Source organism: Trichosurus vulpecula, chromosome 8 (assembly GCF_011100635.1).
Source record: "Trichosurus vulpecula isolate mTriVul1 chromosome 8, mTriVul1.pri, whole genome shotgun sequence".
Taxonomy (NCBI): Eukaryota; Metazoa; Chordata; class Mammalia; order Diprotodontia; family Phalangeridae; genus Trichosurus; species Trichosurus vulpecula.
The window spans coordinates 232,086,451-232,106,442 of record NC_050580.1 but is presented as its reverse complement, the minus strand read 5'-3'; the positions used below and the strand labels follow the sequence as shown (position 1 = coordinate 232,106,442).

Sequence of the window (19,992 nt, the reverse complement as noted above, 5' to 3'; positions counted from 1 at the left end):
AGCCTTTGGGGGTGGCATTTCTTAGAATTGTTTGTACAAGGGTATATAATTCCCTGCTTGCCTTCTGTACCTTGCCTCCTTCTTGTTAGCCCCATTCTGGCAGAGGACACCCTTTTCTCATGAGAACGGAATAAACTTTATTTCTGTTCCCACCCCGAGATGGATCTTTATTAAAAATTAATTTTTTTAATTGGTGAGGGTCTTTCACCCCACAGTTTCATTTACACTTGGCTCAGGCTAAATGACTATGATTTTAAATATGAGAAACAATACCTTAAACTTTTATACCACTGAGGATCTTAAATGATGGCAAGATAATGCATTAACAAATGAGGTATTATGATATAGTAGAACGATCTCAGTACTTGAAGTCTGAGGACTTGGTACAAATCCTGGCTCTCCTACTTAGTATAATCTTGGGGAAATGATTTTACCTCTCTCTGGATCTGTTTCTATCTTTATAAAATGAGAGGAGAGATGACTCCTGAGATCTCCTTTAGCTCTAAATCCTAGCTCATGAAATAGATATAATGAGTGAGAAAGTATTTTATAGACTATAAAACATTACAAAAATGTAAACTGTTAATCTATAAAAAAAAACATTAATTACTATATATCAGAGAAGCACTGACTAACCTAATAAGACTGTGAAGGGCTTAAACTTTTTCACCCAGAACTTCTATTGTCATTTCCCTGTGACATTTTATTCTGGCTGGAGGTGCCCTGCAGCAGAGAGTTTTACCCCTCTGGTGTAGTTACACCTTGTCAAGAGATTCCTGTGCAAATGATTCCATTCTGCCACTTATACAGTGTTAGAAAATTACTCATAGGTACTGAGGGTTCAAGTGACTTTCCCAGAGTCACAAAGCCTATACAGGATGGAGGCAGGTTTAAAACCCAGGTCATATTGACTGACTTCAACATTAATTTCTCTATTACACCATATGGCTTTTAAAAAATTTTTTTTTACAAATAGAAGCATTATCTAATAATCAGAATCTAAGATTAATGGCTAGAAAAATGCACCAATTTGTTCTGACTTTGATACTGAGATAAGTCGCAATTATTTTACTCCTGTTTCCTCATTAACCAAGTGACAATAAACCTGTTTTACTTATTCCCAGGAAAGATCTAAACATGTATATTTGTAAAGGATTTGGAATAGTAAATCTCTCATAAAATAAAATGTATTTAAATTGTTTTGTATGCCACAAAGTGAAATATGAATATCATTATTACTGTGATAAATAAATTGATCTCTCCTCATAATTCTAGAGGCAGGATGGCACAGAGTCTAGAGAACTGGCCTTGGAGTCTGAAAACCCTGGATACAAGTCTGACAAATACTAACTGTATGATCCTGGGCAGCTCGCTTACCCAGTGATCCAGGCAACTCTTAGGTATGTAAATAGCAGAGGAGGTGCCAATCTGCATTGGTAGACTGGGTTTCCTCACAGGGAGTTCCGTAGACCAACTAAAGTATAGATTTATGTTTTGATAACCTCTGATCCAATGCAGAGGAATAAATTTGGTGTATCTGCATATCTGACTAGAATTCTGTAGCTGTTCGCAAGAAGAAATGGCCAATTCTCTATCACTGAAATCACAATCAGAATTTTCTGCAATTTTGCCTGCATAACCCAGAATATCTCCAGAAAAGATTCTTCAGAATCTTCAGAATATCTTCAGAAAAAGACTCCTTTTAGCCAATTTCTCAATAGTCTATTATACTGATAACTGCAAACTTTTAAATGAAAATTTTTGGAGAGTTAATTTTCAGAGCTCAAAGAAAAGTTTGACCTTCTAAAAGTGGTTAAATATAGCCCCCCTCCTCTCCAAAAAAGTGTAAAACAAAAGAGCTACATATGTACAGAACTACTTCTCTAATGGCCAAATGCCTCTCTCGTAGCCATGGGGATTGTCTTTGGTCTCAATGCTTTATTTTTCTGGCTAGACTCTTAATCTAGACCAGGAATTCTAATCAGAATTATGTTTCCAAATAAACCTATTTTAAAAGAACATACATAGGATTACAAAGGAAACTAATCATAGCAAAATACAGTTACCGAGATTTTAAAATAAACTTAGCAAGTTCACAGACACCAGGTTAAGAATTCCTGATCTAGATACAGGTTTCTCCAACTCTTCCCAAGCCTTCAAAATGTTCTACCAACAATATACAGGCCCTAAAGTACAGGTTTTCTGAACCTTTTCAGCTCTACACACTTCTAATTCTCTGGGATAAGCCTGAAGTAGCATATGTCCAGATGCAGAAAGGCCAAATTAACAAACCACTGGAATCCACTACAAAAATAAATTCTGAGTGAACAGCAGTCTCTAGCTCCCACTCTAGATCTCTTTCTGACATAGCCAAGCAAGAATAGTTAGTAGCAGCAGCCATAAAGGTTTACCTGTAGCTCTAATACAGAAAAATTCAACTGTTTTTATAAAAGAGGTACCAAAAATAGGCCACAGACAGAAACAATTAGGTAACACTATCAAGCTGGACCAGACTGTAAAATGTTCTCTAAGGTAACAACACTTTTGCATTCCATGCTCAATCTCTGCATAGTCACACAGTCGCTCATACAATCTCCACTTTTAAAAACCACTTACCGTGGCCTCCCTACCAATAGGCTTCTTCTTGTGTTTCCCCTACAGGAGTAGAGAGACAACTGATTAATGGGCAAAAATATGCACACATAGGCATCCTTTCTCTTTCTCTCTCTCACACATATATACACCCACGGTTTCTTAGTGCCTTTTTTTTTTAAACAAGGTCCCAACTTTCCTGAAGCCTATTTCATTTATTGCAGTTCCTCAGCTGCTCTAGGTCAGGGAGAGAAGCTCTCTGGGGAGAAAAGACATAAGGGTGAGAATCTTTTTACAGACAATGGATCTGGAGGACTATGAGCTCAAAGGAACATTTCTAAAGATGCTTACAAAGAAAAGAAAGGAAGAAGGACAAATGCAGCTAGGAGGATATTCTAGTTTCCTGGTAAAGTCAAATGACCAACACTCTTTGAGGGTTCAAAAAGGGATAAGCACAAAGAATTTCTTTACTTTATAACCAAAGATACATATGAAGGCTATGATGACACTGAAGGGCTAATAACCCTTTTCAAGATAACTTTTTACATCTTTAAAAACATAAAACAGTTTTCATTAGACAATTCTCCTAAATAACTGTTTTTCTCTGCAAGTACTTTCTCTTGCATCTTCTAGATGGATTTCTCCTCTTACTGTTCCTAATAAATTTCCATCCATTGTTTACAAGACACACTATATTTCCAGGCTGAAAGTAGGAAAGATTTCTCTGGGCAGTACATGGCAGCCCAGATCCTCTGTCAAGCTATATGGCAAGAAGCCCAGGAATGGCAAACTAAATACAAAACATGTCTCTAATCCTAGGTCCAAAGAATCCAAAAAGATCCACTATACTAGCATCAGCTCCATTAATGTTGTCACAGCACTTGTAATCCTAATTTTATGAAACAAGTTAATCCTTGAAAAACTGATTAGAAATAAAATTACCATAAATCTAAGCTTATTCAAAATGCATTAGGGCCCTCACAATTTAGGTGAATCTTGGAATAAATCTTTTTTATAAAACAAAGATTCACCCTTTAATTTGCCAGTTTTACAAACTGTTTTGATAATTCACAAATATCTCATTTATCTGGCATTAATGTATATCACTTAGGAAAGGAGGTATTCCATATTGTCAATTTCTCCACTTAAGACAAAACTCTTTATTATGAAATTTTTGGTGGAAAATTATCTAAACTATACTGCACACTCTTGCTATCTTAGATAGCTAGGCGATACAGTAAATAGTAGTGCTGGACATGGAGGCACGAAGATCCGAGTTGAAATACTTCCTCACATACTTACTTATCTCTGCGATCTCAGACAAATCACTTAACCTCTGTCTGCTCCAGTTTCCCCAGATGTAGGACAGGGATAATAAAAGCACCTGTCTCCCAGGGTTGTTGAGTTTAAAATGAGATATTCGCAAAGTGCCTTGTAAACTTTAAAGAACTACACAAATGATACAGCTATTATTATTTTAAAATTATTATTTAGAGCATAATTGAGTTTTTTCTTTTTTTTTGGTGACTCAGAAATATCCCTACCAAAAACCACTATTGTACTCTGCTGTACTATGGTGATGTCCTGAGGAGCTCCTGAAGTATGTAATGGTGTTTGCTGCTATGCTAAATAGCCTTACAATCCTTAGATCCCTAAGACAGTTGAATTCCAGAATGGAATTTAGCAAAGACAAATATGTAAGTCCTATATGTGGGTTCAAAAAACAACCTTTTAACAACAAGACAAGGGAAAACCTCAGTAAATGTGGGAAAAAGACTTGGGGACAAGGGAAGTTAGCAGAAGGCAAGCTTGAGGGGTTAGTACTGTGACATCAACCAAAAAAGCTAGAGATCTAAAGCTGAATTTAGAGAAAGAGAATGCCCAGAACGTGACAGAGTAAAAGTCTAAGTGTACTTTGTACTAGTCACACATCTGCACTCTGCCCTTGTCCAAATCCAGAGGACTGTATTAGGTTCTGGGTACCACATTTTAGAAAAGATGTTGGCAAGCTGGAACATTTAAACAGGAGAGAGGCTGGATGGGAGAAAGGATGCAGATCCTGCTATTCAAGGATCAGTTGGTATATTTTATCTCAATATTTAACTGAGATTATTTAGCCACCTGGAGAAGATAACTTAGGGGGAACATGACAGCTTTCTTCAAGTAGTTGAATGTGTGTCATATAAGACAGATGAAAGGTATTCTGCTCAGGGGGCAGAAATAGGAACAACGGACAGAAATTTAATAGAGGAAAATCTGATTTCACATAAGGAAAAAACTTTGTAACAGAGCTATCCCAAAAGGGTATGAGCCACTTCAAGAGAGGTATGGGTTCCCCCTTACCGGAAATCTTCAAGTAGCAGTTAGAAGGCAACTATTACTACTGCTACAGAAGGCATTCCTATTCAGGTAGAAATTCATTTAGATGGCCTCTGAGGTCCCTTCCGAATCTGAGGTTATGCGATTCTTACGTCTGCTTTTTATAGTTAGTCTACCTACAAACTCCTGTCATGCAATGAGCTATCGATTTTTCAGTTTCAAGTATATATATTTTGCCTCTCTTCTAATCTGTTGCTTTTTAATGTGTTAAAAGCGAAAAAATTAGAAAATTAAGTTTGTTTAAAGGCTCTGTCTAAAAGAATAGACTTTGAGTGAGATACTAAGGGCTTTGTTCTCAAAAATGTCCAGAGATCTTAGTTCATGGATTGGTGACATTCACTTTGTTTCATCAGACATCTTTGTTTTTTTTTTTTTGCTTCATTCTGGTTCTTGGTCATGTTCCAGAGAGGTGATATTTTCAAATGAATGACCTCAAGTGAAATGCTGCTATATCAGATTTGTTTAAATAAAGGCACACCTTTATAGAAATAGCCCCTTTCCACCAAGGAACCAGCATCATAATTTCTATAAAGCCATTTTCTTTGTCTTTCATTTACTTCTTCCTCACAATGTGATCCTTTCCAGCATTTTAGGCTATAAAATCAGCAAATCCCCACCTGTCCTGGAAGAGCCGAGTGGCCAGCATATAGTTCATTGAGGTCTTGTGTTCTAGGTAGGACCTGAAAGACAGAGAAAGGACTAGTTATATCTTCAGTTTAGTTCAAGAGGACACTGATGCAGAAATAAAATTGAATCAAACCTCTAGTTGTCATGTAACTTACAGAACATCTTTCTTAAAAATAAAAGGAAGTGACAATTATATAAATTGAATTGCTTGGCAGAATGGAATAGGAAGATTCAAGACACCGTAGGAAAACCGATACTGGGAAAATGGAAATAAAAATATACTTCATAATTACAAACACTAAAATTTTCAGGGGGAAGAGAAATAGAAAACTTTCCGCTTGTACTAAATCTGAAAGGGTCTTTTTATTAGGCTCATATGTTCTGAGGTCTGGTAGCCATCGTATGGAGAATCATTTACAAAGACCATGGAGGCACAGATTTTAAAAGTATGCGAGATTTCCTACAATTTGGCATCTGTACACTCAAAGATATGTTACTAGCCTACTACTATAGTTCTGAGATTTCAGCATTTAATGTAATGCCTCATTAACTGAAAGTTGCTCATGAGGAGTTTGAAGAAGAAAACAATTTTAGCTCTATAAATGTTGGCAAAGCATGTATTAAGTGCAGCCAGCATACAAAGACAATGGATAGACAGCACAGACAGAAAGAAAAGGGGACGGGGAGGAGAGACAGGAAGAGGAAGAGGGAGAAGAAGGAAAAGGAGAGAAAGGGAGAAAGGGAGAATGTATTATTTATTAAGAGCTTAGTACGTGTGCAAGGCACTATGCTAAGGCACTGAAGCAAGCACAAGAGATGAAAATATAGTTCTTTTCTTAAATAAACTTACAATATAGTAGGAAGATAAGTCACATATACAAATTAGTAGAATACAAGTTAGTATATAATTAAATTCATAAGAGAGCTAAGAGATATTCAAGGAAGCCTTTATGGAAGAGTAAATAGTATCTGAGCTGTTCCTCAGAAGAGAGAAGGATTTCAATAGGTGGAGATGTATGTATATAGGAGAGTCCAGTCCTTGCATGAGGGATTACAGGTAGGTAGGGAAGAATACAACAAAATTAAGGAATGAGTGGCTCAGTTTGGCTGCAGCATAAAGAGCATGAAGGAGAGTAATAGGACCTAAGTGTGAACAGGTAGGCTGGAAGCAAGTTTCACATTATCCAAAGCTCTGGGTAACCCTTATAGTGCTCTACAGATGTGAATAATTCTTCCTAGTGTATAATTTGCTGTAAGTCATGAGATGAATAAATGAGAGAGCTGGGTCTTGAAATCAAGTCTTCTGACTCCCAGGGCCATACACTTTTTCTTACAGCATGCTTGCTGCCTTCTGGCAAACACCCTCTAGAAGTCTCCACCCTCTCTTGCTTACAATCAGACGACAGGGTTCCCCTGGGAGATGACAGTTAAATTTTTCCTTCACCTGGGGACCTCTACGCCAGTCACCATAATCCTCATCTCTCTCATCCTCTCTTAGAAAAAACTGAGATAATCTGACTAGAGACAACACTGTGGAACCACGAAGGTTAATTAGATCTACAAATTTTTCTCTGGTAATAATGTCCCTGTCCTATGACTAACAAACCACTATTTCTTGCTCCTCCAGTCTCTGTGATTAAGAACTCTCATACATTTTAGTTAGGTAAAAATCCTTCCCCTGCTATCTCAACAGATACTACTCTGAACACGCTTATCAAGCAGGGCACTGTGCCAAGTACTGGAGGTAAAAAGATGGCATGTTCAGAGTGGAGTAAATACAAAGTAATTTAAAGAGGGAGAGAATACACCTTAGGAAGAATCAGTAAGGCCTCAAGTAGGAGATGGTATTTGAGCTGTATTTTGAAGAAAGGGAGTGTTTGGGGGACCATCTGAAGTCAGGCATAGGCACCAAGAGGTGCAAGAGTATACAGGAGAAAGAGTCAGCAGGCCAGTTTTATTGCAAGGGAAAGCACCTCTTCCCATATCATCATCCCTATCTACCTAAGGCCGGTTCCTTGTTGTGCTTGTATATTCACTCGCCATGCCATGCTCCCATGTCTGCTAATGAACTGACTCTCGTCCTCCAATACTTACTTTCACATTATTTCCATATTCTAGACATCAGAAAAACTTAAATTTCTCCTAAAGACTTAAAAATCTTTGCCACCCTAATACTGGTAGTTCCTTCTCTTGCATCCACTCAGGACCTAGGAGAGACAAGCATACTACTTATTCCTCAATATGACCTCCTGACTCTCCCCAATACTGCCATTATACATCAGTCTCTCCTTTGAAGTTCACTGCATCAGATTCTATCGACCTGTCCTGAACCTTGCTGCCACCTACTGACCCCTTTCCCCAGAGAGTTCAGTATCTGACTCACAGTATCCCCCTTTCCTACTTCATGATTTTCTTGATGACTTCAATACTCAACCCTCTGAATAACCTGGCCTACCAGTTCACCATCCTCAACTCTCATGCTGTGTATGATCAGAGAAGGAAATTTCATTTTCCTATTCTTCTGCCTCTCTCATGATGCCTCACTCCACCTAAGATTGTTTTTTTGTCTAAACAAATAATTGGTTATTGAACTGTATTAACTACAACATCTAATTCTTTGATCCATCCCTGTCCTCCCCGTCCATCATTATCCATGTTCAGGCCTCACTTGCCCCACTTCACAATCCTGATCTGACAGTTGAAGCACTATCTTCCATCTTTGAATGTTTTATTCCCTTGTTCTTCTGGTATTCAAAACCCTGCTAATTTCTGACCTTGAGTCACCCCCATATCCACCTTTTCTGAATGGAGACAATGCTGAATGCTTCTATTCTGGATTCAATGAACTTTGGAGGAAGAAGTTACAAAATTATGCTGACTAAGCAGACCCACTACTTTTGCATTACCTAATTTCAGACAGGCTCCAACCACTGTTTTGTTTTGTTTTTTTTCATCTCTTAACAGACTCCCTATCAAACTCCCCACAGAGACTGTTCTAAACCTTTTCTTGCCTCCTCAGATCTCCAGTTCTAATCTTCCCTTTCCCTACTTATTTAACCTCAATTCCTACTTTACTGAGAAAACTAAAGCCATTCCTTAAAACTAATCTATTGTGTGCTTTACTCTCATCTTACAGTAGAAGGCAGGATTCCTTATCAAGGCTTATTTCTCCACTTGAACCCATAATCCTATTCCTTCTAGTTTGCTTCTAAACCCTGATCTATCATTTACCATTTCTCTCATCGTTTATCTCTCCCAACAACTGTTTTCTTCTTCCATGAACAAATATACCCCTAAGCAAATATTCCTCAATTCTGAGAAAACTCCAGCCTTTTTTAACTCTGCTATCTCCTAAGGCTGCTTTTCCTATTTCTCTCCTGCCTCTGACTGCTAAACTTAAGAGTCTATACTCATCGACTCTACTTCCACACTGTTAATTCACTCTCTAGTCCCTAGAAATCTGCCTTCCAGTCCCATCATTCTACTAACACTGCTCACTTTAAGACTGCCAATGACTTTTTAATTGCCAGATCTTGTAAATCTTCATCCATTCTACAGCATTTAACTTTTTTGGACTCCTTCTCCCCCTGCTGTGTAGTTTTCCTCTTCAACCCAATCCCTGTTTTCCATACTTGGAGCTTTCAATAGAAATATTGCTTTCACCTCAATAACCCTGGCCTTCTAGAATATTAGTCTCTTCAACTTCATTCCACCTCAGTCATACAAAGATGGATGGTCATCCCCTTGAACTCATCACCACCCCTAACTGCCTTCTATGATTCAGAACCCTGAAATCCCTCCTTTGGAACATCCTTTCAGCTCTTTCTGAACTTAATCTATTTTTCATATTTCTCCTAATATTGACTTGTCACCACATCACTACCTTCTTTCTCTATCCATATCCCCTCTACTAACCTCACTTTTTCTTCACAGCCTTGGCTTGGTAGATAAACAATTCAACTTTACGCTGTCCCATACTCTCTAATTCCTTATCTCCACCTTATCCCATTGGCATTCATGCCTTGCCAAGCCCCAACTCTTAGTTACCTGACCCCATATCCTACTGAAAACCACTGTAAGAAGTCATACAATTATGCTGACTAGGTCTACTACAAATTCATGCTATCTCATCTCAGCTGGGTCCTCAGCGTTGAATGGCAAGCCTCTTACTTTCCTCTGAGTGACTTTCTATTGAACGCTCCAGGGGAGCCACAAACCTTTCCTTCTTTCCGCAGGCTGCCTACATTATTGTCACCCCCTTCCCTCTGAGCATAAGAATGCTTCATACTGTATGGAGGCCATGGATTGTGAGCTTCTCTTTCTCCCTAATTCTACAACTTAATTCTCAGCAATTGCCATTCACTTTCTCTTCCTTTACTCCAGTTTCTGAAGAAAAGCAGTTAAGGCCAAATTCTAACTGGTGCCTTTGATCCCCTCACATCTGCTCTTCTCAGAGCCTGTCCCTTCCATTACTCTTTCCCCCCTCTCTCTAATTTTCATTCTTTCTTTATTCACTGGCTCCTTCCTTGTGGTGCTCAATAAATCCTGATAGCGATTTAGGCGTGAAAAATGTGGAAGCTTGGATCTGGGCAAGATAAGACTAAAGCTGCCCTATCAAAGCCCAGGCTGACTCCAGGGACAGAGCCCACTTTTCATCTGGGGAGGAAGAATAGATGATGACCCAAGTAGAGACTACATCATATAGATGTGGCTGGGGAGTGTTGTGGAGGCCTGAATTTTGGCAAGATAAGATCAAAGCTGGCTTATAAAAGGCCAGGAGGGCTGTAGGGGATATTAAAAATATTGGGTGTGTGTCACACTCATCCTCCCATTAGACTATAATTATCCAATCTTTGTATCTCCTTGAGTGGCTAACATAGTTGCTTGGTACATTACTATATGCAAATAAAGGGTTTTTTTTTTTAAATGTGAATTTGTTTAGTCAAATTACTTTGTACCCCACAATACAAGGGACATAGTAGACAATAGCTATTAACTGAATGACTGAAATTATAAAAATGAATTCCAGGGAAAATATACTAAGCCACATCTCTCAAAATGTCAAAAATTTAAAAAAAATCCTAAAAAATATACTAAAATTCCTAATTCATAATAGGCAAGCATTGCCTCTCTCTTAATTCTCAGGCATTCTGGAATGTATATCAATGAAAAGTATACTGTGTGAGATGGAAGAAGAGCTCCCCTAGTTAATGGGCTTCTCTCATTGAGAACGTTTTCAGGCTTGTATTTTCCAAGCTCACAGAAGCATGGCAGGACAGAACTTCGAGGTGGAAGGGACTTTCAAATTAATCTAATCTAACCCTTTCATTTTAGAGATTAAAAAAAGTAGCTCATAGGAGATGAATGACTTGTCCCAGGCTACACAAGCCACAATAATAACTCACTTTTACAATGTATTTTAAAGTCTACAAAGAGTCTTTTTCATACCAACTTTGTGAGATAAATAATACAAACATTACTGCCTACATTTGACAAATGTGACTTTAAGCCTCTGTGATATTAAGTGACTTCCCTGGAATGACACAAGCTAACAAATGTCTGAGGAGGGATTCAAACCCAGGTTCCCGACTCCCAGTCCAGTGCTCTGTCCATCAGATACTGTGCTGGCTCTGCAATAAGTAGCAGAGGTACTCAGGATTCTAACTAGGAATTAAGTCAATCAACTGTGCTTATTTCCCAACCCTAAGGTTGTCACCTCACCCGTAAACATCCCATGTTTCTGATGTAGGAAAAATGCGAATAAATCCCCCTCTACGATCATTTTCTTCCTTCACCCGCCGTAAAACCTTGATCTATATTAAGGAAAAAAAGAAGAGTCACATCAAACCACTACCGATAATATATATTATAATTGGTAGCAATAGCTGAAGTTAGAACCCACAAATACAGGATAAAGGGATGAATCCTATTCAAAGATTCACTTTTCAAGAAAAATTTTCTCCCCCTTCATTTTCTTTTTCAAAATTATAGAGGAGGAGGAAACAAACATTTATTAAATGCCTACTATGTGCCAGGTACTGCTCTACAAATATTATCTTATTTGGTCCTCAAAACAACCATGTGAGGTAAGTGCCACAATAGCTCCCATCTTGCAGTTTATATAGCTGATGTAGACAAGGAGTTAGATTAAATTGCCAAGTATCACACAGCTAGTAAGTGTCTGAGGCGGGATTTGAACTCAGGTGGTCTTGATTCCAGGACTAGTACTCTATCCACCATACTCAAAACCCCTAATATAACAACACCATAAAGTATATTTAAATTAATAACAACCTTTCTGCTCCATTTACATCTGTATAGATATGAAGTTTTTTGTATAGTCATAGTTAATGAACGTGTGGCTGCTGTTCTAGCTCAGCTGTCTTTACTCTGCATTATTTATTCTTTCCAAAATTATTTATACTCCCTCTGTCTGCCATTTGAAAAAAAACAACAGTATTCCATGGCACTGATATACCAAAATGTGTTCAGCAATTTCTCAGTTATTGGAAATACAGCTGTTTCTAGTTTTTTGATATTAATAATAATGAAGATATGAATGCTTCTTGTAGGAAGTTTTTTCAATCATATTGAAAGGATATATTCTGAGTAATGGAATCAATGAACTAAAGGTCATAATAAATTTTATACCACTTATTCTGTATTGTCAATTGGCTCTCCAAAAAGACAACACAAGTTCATGATTCCACCACCAAAGTAATGGAGAACTTGTTACTACTCCACACCCCCTACAACAACACATTTCCACATTTCATCACTTTTAATTACTTTTGCCAATTTAACGTGTATAAGATTACATTTTAAAGTTGTTTTAAATTGCACTTCTATCATTGGAAAGATTGAACTTTTTCCAAACTGCAATGCAGCAATTACTTATAATTGTATTTCCTCTTTCACAAATTTTCAATTCCTATAACCATTTATCCATAGAGGACTAAGTGTTTCCTTTTAAAAAAAAAAACTGTCTCAAGTCCTTGTAAGTTCTATGTCAGACTTTTACCACATACTATATTTACCACAAAAATTTCTTGATTAGGTTCTTTTCTTTTATTATTATTTTGTTGTCCTGTTAAAAGTTTTACATAATTAAATCCATCCAGTTTCAACTCAATTTCTTTCATTTGTGCAATAGCTGGTCTTCTCATCATAGCTGAGATTAAATATATAGTCCCTTATTCTTCTAATTTTTAAACCTGTTCTTGCTAATCTCATTGACCAAATCAGAATCTGTAGTAGTATATGATATGAGGTATGGATCCAGGCTTGGTTTTCACTGCATTGCTTTCTGATTTTCCCAACGATTTTTATTGAATCCCTTTTTCCAATGTTTAGGATACTTGCACTTGTACCAGACACCAATCTTCTGCAGATTTTTGTTCTACTTCTGGAATATTTATCCTGGTCTACTGGGTTTTCTCTTTTAGTCTAGTACCAAATGGTTTTATGGAATGTCGCTTTAAAATACGTCCTGAAATCTGGCCAGAGAATTTCTCCATCAGCTTTTCTTTCACAACTGCCCTTGATGATCTGACTCACTAATTTTTCCATATAAAATTCGTTACTATTTTAAACACCTCAATAAAATAATGCAGTGGTTCTGTACCAAATCTATAAATGGATTTGGGAAATACTGTCATTCTAGGTCATCCTAGCAATGGATAGCATCCAAATTGTTCAATTTTTGCTTCATGTCTGTCAAAATAGTTTGGAGATTATCCTTATAAAGGCTTCCTGTGTGCCTTGGTAGTTAAATATTTATAATTTTATTTTATTGTCATTATTGTAAATTTAATTTTTATCAATTCTTTACTAATAGTATGTTAGAATATAAATTGCTTTTGTGTACTATATCTTATTTCCTACTAATTGTTAAACATTTATTATCAGTTAACTTTTTGTTGTTAAATCCCTTGGATTTTCTAGATAAATAAAATAGTTGTTTGCAAATAAGATAATATTAACCACCTGATTAACAATATTTAGTTTTTCTAATTTCTTTTTTATGCTTCATTCCTATAGGAACTATTTATACAACTCTTAGAAATGGTAGACATATAAACAGTCCTGATGCACACCAATTTTCCAGAAATAAGTACCTCTACATTGCATAGAATGTCAGCTCTTGGTTTCAAGTAGATTCTTTTCATCATATTAAGGAAAAATCCTTCTTCTGTATATTTTAAAAATGTTTGTATTATGAATGGCCACATTTTTTTCAGAAGCTTTTCCTATATTTTTATTAATATAGTCATATGACTTTATTATTTATAACAATTGTCCTTCTAACACTGAAATATCTTTACATTACTATAATTACTAGATAATTACTAGTATAATATAAAATTAAGATAATTTTAAAATAAATTCTGATTTACTCTCTTTGTTACTATTTCATTTTGTTTGTATCTATATGCAAAATATATTTGTTTTGTTTGTATTTGTGTGATTGGTCAAAAAATTTTTCCAGTTGTCTTTAACAGCTTTTTGAGTCAAAACTATACTTACTTGATTAAATACAATGATCTATATTTAGAAATATTGTACATAATATACATATGCTTTTTCTTTGAAAAATTGGAAAAATTCACTTGTAAATATATTTGTTAAAATGAAAGTAGGATTTCTTTGTGTCTGAATACATGATCAATTTTTGCAAATATTTCCGAAAACATTATATTTTCTAGCTTTTTCCCAATAAGCTCTCCATATCTGTTAAATCAAACTTGGTCACCAACAGTTTCAAACCCATAACTTCTTTAATTTTTGCTCAACTTACATTTTTATTATAGGATATTCAGGGGTCTTACATCTTCTAAACCAATTATTCTTGTAAATCTATAAGCTTTTTTTGAAGGGGAGAAGTAAATTCTATTTTATTTTGTACATATGGAATTACTATGATATAATAGGCTTGCTTCTGTTGCAAACTTTCTCTTCTCTTTTAATCTTCTCATACCTCCTCCTACCCTCATCCTGTCGGCAAAGAATTTCACCTCTTACTCCTGTGAAAATTAAGGATATCCATGATGAGCTCACTATTCTCTTCTTTTCATCCCCAAACCCCTTGTCATCATCCCCCAATCTCTCATCCTTTTCCCCAGTCTCTGACAGTGATAAAGGCTCTTGTCCTTACCAAGTCCGAATCCTCTATATGTGTACTTGATTCTATTTTCTCCAGTAGACTGCTCCTACAACAATTAACCTCTCTATAATTTTCAATCTCTCCCTATAAACCATTTTTGCTACTGATTTCAAACATGCCCAAGTCTCCCCTCAAGCTTTAAAAATATTTTAAGTAGGCCATCTCATTGATCTATGGTTCTATATATCTCCTCATTTTCTTAGCCCAATTCCAAGAAAAAGCTGACTCTCCTTCTCATTCTACTTCTTCCTCAAACATGAATAATTTGGCTTCCAACCTCATCCCCCAACTGAAAAGTTCTCTTCAAAGATGCCAATGATCTCCTATTTGCTGATCGAACGGTTTTTACTCAGTTCTCATCCTTCCTGACTTCTCTGCTACATCTGACCCTGTCAACAACTTTTTCCTATGAGACACTTTCATTCTCTGCATTTTGGCTTTCTCTTGGTTCTCATCCTACTTGTTTCACCACTCCTTCTGAGGAGCCTTTGTTCATTCATGCTCTGTATCATGTACTCTCACAGTATGTGTACCCCACACTTAATCTGTTTGGGGCCTTCTCCTTCTACATTCTCTCTCAAAGACTTCATCACCTCCCATGGCTTAAATGACTCTCAGATCTAAATATCCAACCCAAGTCTCCCGAGTTCCAGTCACACACTACCAGTTTTAGACCTTTCTAACTGGACATCCCATTAACAGATTAAACTCAACATGTTCAAAATACAACGCATTATCTTTCACCTAAAACCCTCCTCTTGACCAAATTTCCCTATTTCTCTCAAGGCTACCTCCATTTTCATCATTTCTCAGGTTCATAACCTTGGCCTTATCCTCAACTCCTCACTCTCCCTCAATCTGCTATTTGATCAGTTGGTAAATCATCTGTCACATTTGAACCTTTCTCTGCAGTGACACAGCTGCCACCTAAGTTCAGGCTTTCATGACTTATTGTCTGGATGACTGCATTTGCTTCCAAAATGGTCTCCCTGTCTCAGGTCTATCTTCAATCTATCTTCCACACAACTATTAAATTATTTTCCTTAAATACATAACTTTCCATGTCATTCTCCTGCTGAAAAAAATTCCAGTGACTCCCTAATGCCTCTAGGATAAAACATAAAATATAAATGTGCTTACATATACAAATGCATATGCATGTGTCTATACATACACACAGATGTAAATCTATATCTAACATCTCTTCTGTTTCCACATACTATAGTCTAGCCAGTCTAAACTACTTATTCCCTCCATACAACATCCCATCTAAGGTCTCTGACCTTTGTACTCCCTACTTCTGTTCCTGGGATATGTTCTTCAAGATGTACCGTAAGCACCACCTTCTGTGCAATGCCTTTTGTGATATAGCTAGTGTCTTCTCTCACTACCAGTTTTACTACTATATGTATGTGTAAATTTATTTTACATATATCTGTTTAAATTTATATATATATGTGTGTGTGTATATATATATACATACATATATACATATATACATATACATATATATACATACATACATACATATATATACACATATATATATATACTCTAATAGGATTTAAGTCCCTTTAGAGCTTAAATTAGGGCAGCTATGTGGTCCAATCGATAGAGTACTAGACCTGGAGTCAGGAAAACCTGATTTCAAATTCAGCCTCAGGCTCAAGCTGCATAACCCTGGGTAAGTCACTCTCTCTGCCTCAATTTTCTCAATTGTAAAATGGGGATCCTACCTCAAAGGACTGTTGTGAAGATTAAATGACATTATCTTGGTAAAGAGGTTCACACACTGTCTACCACATAGTAAGCACTTCATAAATGCTTGTTCTCTTCTCATCTGGAGAAGAGACTTTAATTTTTTTCTTTGCCAATACCTGGCATAGTACCTGGCACATATTAGGCACTAATAAATGTTGGCTGATGGATAATTTTCATTTAAACTGTGCTAACTGATATGAGCCCTGAAGCCCAATTATTTCCTCAGGCTGATTACTCCATTTCATGTTTTAGACCAGTCTTTCTATTATAATCTACCTAAATCTTTTTGCATCAAATGTGTCTCTGTACATTGTTGGATTCTGAGGTTTTTTTTAAATCCATTCCCTAACACTTTTTCAAGGAGAATTCAGTTGATTTACATTTAATGCTCTCCTTCTTAAATCTGACATTTAGCTTATCTTTTGGGGAGGGTATATTTGTTATTCATGTAGTTGTTAAGGAGTAGAAAGATTATTATCTTACTATATCTATTTCTCTAACTCCATAAATTCTACTCAGTCATGGTATAGTCTTGATCCTGGGTTCTCAATGGCTATACCAGCAGCTGGAAAGTCTTTGAGCACAGACCTAGGCACAGACTCCATCTGCCTTTAGTCCAGCCTAGATAAGTTTAGAAAGTCTCAATACCAGTTTGATCCCACAGTGATGATTAGTTGGACCATAACAACTATGAAATCCCACCTGCTGAATCTTACTAATGTAATCTGCATCTGTAAAGAAGTACTAATACCAACAAAATCACAGGTGCACCAAGTATTAAAGTATTTCTATAACAAAACCTAACATCACTTCCTGCATTTTACACATGTTCATCTCTTAGGTCTCCCTAAAATCTTATAACCATTGTTATCCTTTGGGATCACCAACTCCTTTTCTTTTATCCATAGGCTTTATGTTGCCTTTTAGAAAAATTACTTTTAAAATCATTTTTGCAGTATACTTATCTCTTAAGTCTTTTTACTTTTGTTAAACTTCTGATCTTATTCTATTCCCCTTATTTTCACTTTGTATGTGTCTAAAGATTTTAAAATGTGTTTTTTATGTGTAGCAAATTGTTGGGGTTTGTTTTGATTCATTTCTTTCTAATTTTTATTAGGAAATATAAGACATTCGCATTTAAGGTTATAATTGCTGCTTGTGTTTTCTTCCATTAACTATGTATACCAATCAATCATTAAATATTTATCAAGTGCCTACTATGTTTCAGCAATGTGCTAAGAGCTGGACATGTATATGAATATATGGGTATAAACATGTATACCTGATGTCCCAAAAGTCTTAGTGCAGTTTTAGGCTTTAAGAATATGTGGGTGGGTGTGTAGGGATACAGACAGAAACAGGATAGGAAATGGACCCATAATAGTGTAGAGAGTTTCCCTGACCAATGCAATTTGACATCCTATTTTCAAGTTGATAGTTTTAGAGTTGCCTAGCATATTTGTCCTACTCTAAGTCAGTAGTATCTGTTTCTTTTGCTTATACTAAATATGAACCTGCTCTCCCTTCTCCAACTGCTCCTCTCTCTTGTTAATCTGTTTAACTCCAAATGTCTTAAGTTTACTATTATTCTCTTTTGTGTTTTGTTTGATGCTTTCTTTTCTCAGATAAGAGTTGAGTTTCTCATCCTCACCACCTTCCTCTCCTCATCTAATCTTCTATTTCCGTGATATTAATTTGTAATTTCCCCTTCTAAGAACTGTTGTTTTCATACCATAACTTTTCTTATTCCTTTCCTCCTTCTTGAGTCCTCTAGAATCTGCTCCCAAGAAGTGTTAATTCCTGATGGAGGTACCACGGTGAAGTGAGATCTAAGGATTCTTTTTATATGTAGTGTTGTATGTCCTCACTAGTTCTAGGAAGTTTTTAGTATAATTTCCTGAAGTAAAAAGGAGTAACTTCTTAAGTGATATAGTCAGAGACTATCATGACTATGAAGTTTAACCTCCTATGCTTTCCAGAACAGTGATATTTTTCTGCATCACTCAATGATTTCATTTTTTTGTAAAGTTTTATCTTTCATTTAAATTTTGTTATGCTTTGTTATTTGCTACAATTCATTTACTTGGTGTTTTCCTCTTCTAGTAATGTCTTTACATCTGCTATGTTACATTCCAATTTTGTAAGGTTTTTTTTTCCCCCCATATCTCCTCCTAATATTTCTCCCATGAGTTCATATCTTCTTTTAATTCCACTCAAGGCTTCTTAGCTACATTTATATATTCCTTTAAGTCTTCCAATATTTTTTTTTCTGGGTTCAATTCTTCTTTGAATTCCATGAGGGTATCTATTATCCACCTACAGAGACTTTTCTTACATTATTTCTGGTGCTACATCAGTAGGCATTTCTTCAGTCATTTTTTTTCTTCTGTTTTTCCAGAAAAATATTTCTTCCTTTGTTTTTGAGATTTTCTATGGTTTGCTGTCTTTCAGATGGCATTTTCTTGATATTTCTAAAGCTTTTATCTCTTTTGGTTCTTTCTTTTGCTACTTTAAAAAGGTCATGAAGATTGTCTGCCTCGTCTCTCCAAACTCCTTCATTATCTTCCCCCAGTACGATTCCCTTCCCCTTTTCAGTGAAGATTCTATTTGCCAAAAATAACCAAACTGCTACAAAGGATGACACACTCTTTCCCACCTCACCTTTATCTGCAATTGCCAGAGCCAGAAATAGAATTATTTTTACCTCCTCCATGGACAAGCCAAGCACGGAACCACCTAATTTCCCTGGCACTTTCTCCCTTGCTGAACCCACAAGGTTTTTCATTTCAGCATCACTAGCAGAGAGAGGACGAGAACGCTGCAAAAAAGAAAAAACACAAGTTTTCTTTCTCCTTTTGATCCTTTTCTTTCTTTTCATTCATCCAACAGCAATATTACCCTTTCCAAAATCTATACGCTAAAATGTCTAGCCCAGTTAGCATTAACTAACCCCAAAACCCAAAACACTAAGGTCAAGATGAAATTCAGCAAAATAGAGGCAAGAAGGGAGAAGGAATAAAAAAAGATGCTGTAGGCTCAGAAAATAACTGAAATGAAAGGCTACCAAGTAGTATTCTAAGACAGTGATTCTTAAATCTGATTTTATAACACTTAATAATATAGACAGTTATGTCTATGGGGTTTGGGCTATGGCAAAAGACTCAAGCTAAAACTAAAATTAATTCTCCTAGTTCAATAACTAAATATGTACCATGCAGTAGTAAAGGAAGGAGGAATTGGTACAAAACAAAAATAAGTGGTTGTAGATTTAAAAGGTTGGTTTATAGCTTAATATTGGGTTTGGAAATTAAGAAAGAATACAGAACTTTCAAAGTCACAAAAACAGACCTCAAGCATGATATCTCAGAGAAATGCATCCTACTAGAGGGGATTAAAGAAAGATCACACAAAGGAACTCAAGAATTTCAACAAGTCAGCTAAATGGAACATGCAAGTTACCTATCAGTCTC

General features: G+C 36.2%; 1 protein-coding gene across 3 annotated transcripts in view; it reads right to left on the bottom strand.

Annotated features, from left to right (window-relative positions):
• Positions 1 to 19,992, bottom strand: part of TTLL5 (tubulin tyrosine ligase like 5) — a 400,968-nt gene that overhangs the window by 263,566 nt on the left and 117,410 nt on the right. For all 3 annotated transcript variants that reach the window (XM_036734448.1, XM_036734449.1, XM_036734450.1), the window contains 4 exons: positions 19,227 to 19,340; positions 11,320 to 11,411; positions 5,589 to 5,651; positions 2,617 to 2,655 (listed from right to left, as the gene is read on the bottom strand). In XM_036734448.1, coding sequence (XP_036590343.1) covers positions 2,617 to 2,655; positions 5,589 to 5,651; positions 11,320 to 11,411; positions 19,227 to 19,340 — 308 coding nt within the window. The remainder of the gene's footprint in view (positions 1 to 2,616; positions 2,656 to 5,588; positions 5,652 to 11,319; positions 11,412 to 19,226; positions 19,341 to 19,992) is intronic.